This window comes from Chinchilla lanigera, unplaced genomic scaffold (genome assembly GCF_000276665.1).
Source record: "Chinchilla lanigera isolate Chin_1 unplaced genomic scaffold, ChiLan1.0 scaffold00023, whole genome shotgun sequence".
In the NCBI taxonomy this organism is placed as follows: Eukaryota; Metazoa; Chordata; class Mammalia; order Rodentia; family Chinchillidae; genus Chinchilla; species Chinchilla lanigera.
The window spans coordinates 202,461-211,074 of NW_004955424.1; the positions used below are offsets into that span (position 1 = coordinate 202,461).

Below are 8,614 nucleotides of genomic sequence, written 5' to 3' on the forward strand. Positions count from 1 at the left end.
CTGTGGGTGGGTGTGGTAGTGCATGCCTGTAATCCCAGCACTCAGGAGGCTGAGGCAGGAAGATTGCTATAAACTCAAGGCCAGCCTGGATTACATCGCAAGACCTGTTCTCAAAAAATGAGCAAAACAACAACAAAAAATCTCCGAAGAGTACATACTGTATGGCTATATTTATTAAAGATTCCAAAAAATGCAGACTATGGTGATAGAAAACAGATCTACAATTACCTCAGGGCCAGAGGTGAAAGAAGAGATTAACTGTTTAAAAGGGACATGAGGAAGTTCTCTGGTGATAGGAATGGAAATGTTCAGTGTCCTGACTATGGTGTATACCCCTATTGAAAGTCACCCACAAGTATGCTTTCAACAGGTATGATTTCACGTACATAGATTATACTTCGATAAGGCTGATTACAAATTCTCTCCTCACAGGAACAAGAAAACAGCCTGTTGCTAGTCACAGGTGCAAGTCTCTCGGTCCTTCTTTTCAATCCTGGCCTTCCTTCCAGCCATCATACCTCAGTGAAAGGAGTCACTTGTGAGGAGGTAATATGCTATTTTTGACAACCCTTAGGCTGTAATTACTTATTAGATCCTTCTTGCATATCTCTGTCTTCCTGAGAAACCACTTTGAAGATACCACCACATATTACAGCAGCCATTGATATTTTCCTACTAATCTATCCATAACTGTGTTAAGTTTGGAATGTTCCTATCCTGTTTCATAATGTATGTTTATTATTATGTGTTTCCTACAACAACCATTGAGAATAGTTAATGATTTTTCAATATGTCACTCATGTATAGCTCTATTTATATTCTTTAGAAGCCACTTTGAAGATACCAAAGTATAGCATAACAATTCTTGATAATCTCCTACCTCTTTTGTCTCTAACTTACTATTATTTGTCTATTTGTTTTCCTGAGAAACTATTTTATAGATAATAATACGTAAAACGATAACCATTGATAATTTCCTACCATTTTGTCTGTAATTTGCTAAGTCCCCCCTATTATTATGTTATCCTTCTTTTATTCTTTAAAATAAAAAATAAAAAAAAAAAAAAAAAAAAAAAAAAATTCTCTCCTCACACTCGCTAACAGAACAACAGTTTTTTGGAATGGCAGTCTGCTGCCCTTATAGCTGGGAGTGCCTATTTGAAATGGTCTGATCTGTGACATGCAAGTAGAAGTCTACTAGTGGAGTGTATTGGTCAGCTTTTCCATTGCTGAGACACAATACTTGACACACACAACTTAAAGGAGGAGAGGTTCAATTTGGCTCATGGTCTCAGCACATTCAGTTCATGGTTAGCTGGTTCCCAGGCAGAGATATCATGGCAGAAGAGCATGGTGGATCAAAGATATGTAGTTCATGGCAGCCAGGAGGCGGAATAGGGAAAGAGTGCTGGAGAGGACGAGATGAGGGGCCAGATATACACCCCAAGGTCAGCCTCCATGACCCATCCAGAGGTACTCAGAAGTGCGTTCCACCTATCTCCTTGGAAGTGTCCAAGCCATCCAGTTGACACAATCAAGCTTAACCATCCCACGGAACTTCTAGGAAAATTTGTAGACAGGGACAAATTCAGGTGGTTATATGCGTTTTCCCCTTTCCCTTTTCTATTCCGGTAATAAAGAAATGGCGCGGGAGTTCCCATCCTGAGACTGTGCGGTAACAAGCAGGAGGAACAAGGCCATCCGTGTAGGGTGGAAAAACAGAAGCAGCCTAAACCTAAATCACTGAGGAGCTGTTGTGTCATTAGGAAAAACCCCTTACTTACCTCAGCCACTATAAGAAAGGCTTTTTGTTATTTAGAAACAAATATAATCTCAGCAGATACAAACCTCTCTGTTAAAGGCTTGAGCTTGCAGTTTCTAAACCTCAGACCTGTTTTTCTGACCTTCCAGACCAAACACAGAACTCAGCTTTAGAGTCTTAATTGTGCTGGGCGCCCTCGGTTCAGGGTGCCTAAGTGCCAGCTTCATTTCCTGGCCTAGATGCACCGCTCAGCCAGTGCCTGGTCTGTACTTTCTTATACTCCCACAAGGCACTCAGACTCAGGGTCCCAGAACCCACCCCTCCTCACTGTGACTCTCTATGCTGTCCTAACCCTGGTAGGCTCCGCCTCCTTCCAGTTATCACACAGCTGACCTTGACTCAGGACTTTTTTTGTCTTTTTCCAAAATGGAAATATTTGCTTGTTTTTTTCCCCCCCAAGTATAAAGGAAATGTTCCTGATTGGCATTTTTCATCACTGTGCTCTTTTGCCTGTATTTTTTCATCATAGCACTTATCTTTGTTTTTTTTTCTGGTACCGGGAATCGAACTCACGACCTTGCACTTGCCACACAGACGCTGTGCCGCTGAGCTAAATCCCCAGCCCCCTTTTGTTTTTATAAATAAGATATATATGTGTTTGTTGAAGTAATGTCTGTCTCCCTAACTAGAAAGCTGTTAGGTTTCAGAAAGGCAGGGCAAGTTCTTGTGTTGTTCCATTTTTATTCCCATCACATGCAGCTGGGCATGCAGGATTCCTGAATATTAAGTGAACACATGAATACAAAAAACCTTCTACATTATTTATCAGTATCAAGAAGATTCTGAATTCATGAGCTCAGATTAATAATTACTCATGCCATGATCATTTTTGAAAAGTTTTATAAAACCATGAAGAGCAGGTCCACTAAAATATATGCACTAGCTAGCACATACATGGGCCATTATAAGCAGTTGACAATCATTTTTCATCTTGTTTTAATTTTCAGAAACCTTCCTTACATCATCTATTATAATCCCTCGCTCAGGCAGGAGATCGTATCTCCTATTTTGTTGAGTAGATAATGGTCAACTAAACTGAGCTTTTTCATTGATTTTCTCTTCATTTCAAAATAACTTATTCTCTAGGGATACTGCTTACTCTCTACTTTCAACTTGGAAGTCACAGGGGCCCCTATTTCCTCAAGGTGCTATGTGATCTCGCTTCTCTTCCACCAGATCTGTTTATAGCAATTCCAGTCTCTTTCTTTCACTTGTCTCTGTCTCTTGCCCCTCTGTCCCCAGATATTCAAGGAATAAAAGTTTATTTAATACTTACTAACCACTTGGCATTGTGTTAGGTTGTTAGACTGTATCAGTGAGCAAGTCATCACAAAATTTATATATGAGTGGAAAAAAACAGACCATAAACAAAACAAATGGACAAATTACAGTATTTAAGGGCTAAGGGGAGAAATAAAGGAGGAAAGGAGTATTGGGATTAAGGTTGAGGGGGGTTTCCATTTTAAATAAGGCAGACAGGGGTGGAGTCTCTGTGAAGGTAATAAAACTTAGACTGAAGTGAGCACACATCTGTCCTGTGCGTATTCATGTAAAGAAAATATCAAGAGTCCCACTTAAATCGTAGGCTCATTGCAACAGGTGCTTCACACTCTCCAAGTGCAGTTTGTATAGTATGTGACAACCAGCTATCCAGAAAAGCCATGAAACCTTCCCAACTGCTTTGCAACAGGGAGACCAAGCAACCCGTATTAACAGAAGAGCTTCTGAAGTTTTTCAAAGGAAAAAACCATGGACACAAAGAACAGACACAACTGTTGAAGGTCGCCACTTCCTGAAATATGTCTGCACTAAGAGCATCATTCTTGGTGGCCAACCGTGTTGTTAAAGCTAAGAAGCCCTTTACTATTAGTGAAAGACTGATCCTGCCTTGTGCTAAGGATGTTTGCTGTGAGGGGCTGGGGATTTAGCTCAGCGGCAAAGCACCTGCCTGGCAAGCGCAAGGTTGTGAGTTCCATTCCCGGTACCGGAGAAAAACCAAAAAAAAAAAAAAAAAAAAGGATGTTTGCTGTGAACTTTTATTTTATTTTATTTTATTTTGGTTTTTCTCCGGTACCGGGAACCGAACTCATGACCTTGCGCTTGCCAGGCAGGCGCTTTGCCGCTGAGCTAAATCCCCAGCCCTTGCTGTGAACTTTTAGAAGAGGCTGAATTTGGAAGGGTGGCACATGTTCTTCTTTTGTCTGGCACAATTAGATGGATTGATAAAATAGCAGAGGAGAAAGAGGCATGATTGTTAGGATTAATGAACCAACCTCAATCCAGGTTGAGGTGTTTACTGATATGGACAACAAGGCAACAGTGCTTGGTTTCATGAGATATACATTTTAGGAGGATGTGCATGAGAATATGTTATGTGTATGTTTGTTGCCAACCAACAGTGTACCTGCAGAACTATTCAAGTCTCTGAATGACTACACAGCAAGATAAATGAATTGATCATTTCATTTCCACACATGCATGATGAAGCAGTCTCCATGACTAGATGGTTTTCTGGTTTCACTACTTGGGTCAATATGTTCTTCTGAACATGAGTCTACATGCTGTGTCATCCACAGAAAATGCTAACTAGTAGAAAAATGTCACCCAAACTCAACAATATTTTGTAGGATGTGATTAAAACCATCAACCACATTACATGTCCTTAACTCATGTCTGTGCAGTTCGGTGAGGAGATGGAGGTAGAGCATACATGTCTCCTCTTATACACAGAAGAGAGATGGTTTTCTAAAGATAGACTATTACCCAGAGTTTTTGAGTTATGAGAGCAACTCCAGAGACTTCTTTTTGAAAAACAGTAACCACTGGTAGGATTCTTCAATGACACAAAATGGATTGCAAAACTGGCTCACTCATGTGATGTATTCAATCTGCTCAGTGAACCCAACCTGTAACTTCACAGAAGAAAGGAAACTGCATACAAGTTGGCAGATAAAGTGGATGCATTCGGAGCCAAACTGGAATTATGTGGGCAATAGGTGAACATTGGGATTTTTGATGTTTTACATATTAGCAGAGATTTTGAAGAGAATGAAGCAGGCAGGGCCTTCTTTCTCCCAGCTAGTGTACGATCACTTATTTCAGCTTTTGAAAGAGTTTGAGCATTACCTCCCAACCACAACAGATCCCCCCTGGGAAGGAATTGATCTGTGGCCCATTTATGAATAAGCCAGGTGTCTTAGTCAATTTCTCATAGCTCCAACAAAATACCTGATACCCACAAGCTAAAGGAGAAAAAGTTCACTTTAGCTCACAGTTTGTAACAGTTTCAGTTCACAGTGCGCTGACTCGCAGGAAGGGTGGCATGGTGGAGGACAAACAGTTCATGGCTTGGCCGGCAAGAAAGGTAAGACTTTCTTCTTTCCCTTTTTATTCCATCCAGGTTACAAGCCTATTGGGTGGGTCTTTCTTGCTCAGTAAATCCTTCATCCACACCCAGAATTATGCTAAACCAATCTGTGGACTAATCAAGTACCACATCCATGATTCAGTCATTCCCCAAAGCCCCCTCCATGGCACATGAGGCTTTGAGGGGACATCTAGACATACACCATAACACCAGGCAAGCTGATGTTGATTATGCTAGAATAAGACCACATGCTTGAGATCACAAGTGCCAGTAGCTTTAAAAGTAGTCTGAGACAACTTCAAATCTCCAGATATTCTGGATTAAAGTCAAGGTGGAATATCCCGAGATTGCCACAAAAGCACTGAAATCCTCTTTCCATTCTAAACATCCTATCTTTATGAAACAGGGCTTCCTGTAGTGATAGCAACCACAAAAGATTACGGAGTAAACTTTGGTGTCACTCTCTTCCATCAACTAGTGGTCAATTATAACACCCAGTTGAACTGAATCAGCGTGGTGCTGGATATGGGAGGTCCACCTGAGGACTGTTGCCAGCAGCATAAGAGACAGAACAGGAGAAGAAGAAGTAAGGTTGTTGGGAACTCACAGAAGCTGTTGGGAGCCTGTTGGAAGCCTGTTGGTTGAGAAAATGTAAGGAGCTGTTGGTTCTTGTGGAGGAGCTTGTCATGCTGGCTTTCCCAATGAACTCGGCGGTTTTCATCCTGTGAGGAGCTTGGGACCTTGTTGGCACTGAATATAGCTTTGGTTCACTTTTTGAAAGCTCTGGTCCTCACTTGGAGCATCACTTCCTGGCTCTGGATAGGAAGATGGTGCACTGCTCAGTCTCCTGGAGAAGATTGTCACGTTGGCTTTCCTGATCATCTTTCCTGGTGATCAGGATAACTCAGTTATCCTGATCATCAGAGGATCTCGGGACCTCACTGTTGCTGAGGATGGCTGTGGTACTTTTTGGGGGAGCTCTGGTTCTTACTTTGAGTGTCCCTTCTTGACTCCAGTGCAGATCCCTCAGCCTGCCAGCATAGCTCCTTCTTCCTGCTGGCACAGACTTTCTAGCTTCCACCACTGACCTTTGGGTTTTCCCAGAGCAGATCCATGAAACAGGCCTGCATGAGACATTGTTGTTGGCTCTAGGCCTCCAGGTGGATCCATGGGAGGCATTGTTATGGGCTCTAGGTTTTCAGCTGGACTCATGCAGGACATTTCCATAGGATCCAGGCCCTCAGCTGGATTCTTTGGTAGTTAGTGTGTGCAAGATTTCCTGCACTCTCTTTGTATATGATTCTTTGGTTGACTATCATAATTTTATAAAATGTGTCGTGTATTGTTCCCCTTGCAAAAACCCCCAGACCACGGCAGTATCCAAAGTCATGCCTTCATGGCCCACCCAGACACCTATAAGTGTGCTTACTATTCCCCTAGGCAGCTCCCAAGCCAATCAAGTTGACATGATTAAGCTCAACCACCACATAAGGACCTCAGAAGAACCAGTCCTCACCAGGTTTGGTGGTACACAGCTGTAATCCCAAGTACTCCGAGTGTGAGGCAGAATTGTAAGTTACAGGCCAGCCTGGGCAAAATAGCTAGATCCTGTCTTAAAATAAAAATTTTAAAAACAAAGGCTGAGAATATAGCTGAGTAGTAAAGCACCTGTCTAGCATGAGCAAGGCCCTGGCTTCAGTCCTCAAGATAGCCAAAGAAAACAACAACAACAATTTGCTGACACCTTAATCTTGGACTTTCAGCCTCGGGAACTGTGAGGAAATAAATTCCTCGTTAAAGCCACTTAGCCTATGATATTTGGCAGCCCTACTAAATAATGCACTGGGGAAGAGTTTTAGGGCTGTGGCCTTCATTCTGAATGGAGGACCCTCTGAGGGCTCCCAACTAACTTGTGGGGCAGCAGGAAAACGAGTGAAAATGTATTTCATACAGAAAAGCCTGAATTTTTGAGTCAAATGTAGCTATGGTGGAGCCCAGAGATTGTCCTCTGAATTTAGCAACAGTGGATTGGATAAGAGCAGGTCTGGTGGAGGTAAGAACACAAATGCCTGGCTGCAGCGTGCTGAGAACGGAAGAAGAGAAAATGAAGACAGGGAGTTTACAGTTTTGCTGTCCAAAAGAGCAAAGAAATGTGGTAAGAGCTACGGGGAGAGGTAATTGTGTTTTGTTTGGGGATGGAAGAAAATAGAGTATGATTGCATGCAGACGGAGAATAATGTAGGTGTGTACAGACTTGCCAGCATCCTAAATCTTCACAAGGTTCTGATGAGCCGCATCTTCGATGCTATTCTGCTGAGTATACTGCTGAAGGATGCAACTCTTATTGTCCTACTCATTTGCTCAAAAATCTTTAGTGTTCTTGTGTCTTAGCTGGATTCAAATCTTCACTCGGGCCCTTTGCATTTTATTTTTCTTTTAACTAGAACCCTAGAAAGAGGAGCAAAGCATGTCAGACCACAGGCAGAAAGCTCGAAATTAAAGCCATGTTTCTGTAACTAGTTATGCGACCTTGAACAAATTACGTAAGTGCACCGGCTGGGCTCCTTCCGGTGGCCTGGATTATCTATATGTCACGCTGTCTCTAACAGTGGGATCATCTCCTCAATCAGCCTTATCCCTTCCAGCCACTTCTAGGGACAGTATGACTTGTGTGGTCACTTACTTATTTGTTTCTGCTTTCCTTTTGCCTTTCCGCATAGACTCTGCTTTAGAACAGCTACAACAGCAGTCCCTTTAAGGTCGGCCTACTCCCCGCAACTAGGGACTCGCCTCCCACTCTTTCTCCCTCGGGGAACAGCCCTCTTTACAGTCAGAATCCGCCACGTACTAAGTGCAGCTTCCAACCAATCAAAAAGCAGTTCTCGCAGATCTTTGAAGGGCATTCATTTTCACCAATAACCTTCAAGTCTTCCCAAAGCGCCTTGCTTTGATGGGAGAGGCCAACCTCGGGGATGGCCAATCTGTTTCGGGCAAAGGTATTCCGGGTATCGCTGGGTTTACCAATCAAGTGAGAAGACTCTGGGGAGGGGCAGTTCTCATTGGTGGCCGCTTCCGGAAAAGGGCCAGGCTTCGAGGAATGAAAATACGGTAGGATTGGTAAGTATGATGTTGACCAACCGGGAAAAGCCCGCCTTTCTCAGAGTAGCAGGGCCCTCGGCCAATCGGAGAGAAGATGCGCGGAACGTTTGCTCAATGGGCGATGTCCGCGCGAGGCTGTCACTCAGGTGGTTGTGGCGGCGGAGGCCGGGCTGAGACGTGGCCGGGAGGACGCGGCTGGCCGTTCATCGCGTCCGCGCGGCTGCGGCTTCGCTGACGCGTCCTCTCCGGATCGGAGGCTCGGAGCGGCGGGGGAAGCGGACGCCGGCGGCCGCGCCTCCATGCCCCCGTGCTCGGCCGGCCTCTGA

The 8,614-nt window shown here is 43.7% G+C and overlaps 1 protein-coding gene across 1 annotated transcript in view; it reads left to right on the forward strand.

Moving 5' to 3' along the window:
• Positions 1–8,406: 8,406 nt before the first annotated feature.
• Eif2ak3 (eukaryotic translation initiation factor 2-alpha kinase 3) overlaps positions 8,407–8,614 on the forward strand; it is a gene marked incomplete in the record, with an annotated part of 68,401 nt that continues 68,193 nt past the window's right edge. The window contains 1 exon segment of the mRNA XM_013514710.1: positions 8,407–8,614. Within this exon segment, the coding sequence (XP_013370164.1) occupies position 8,614 (1 nt within the window).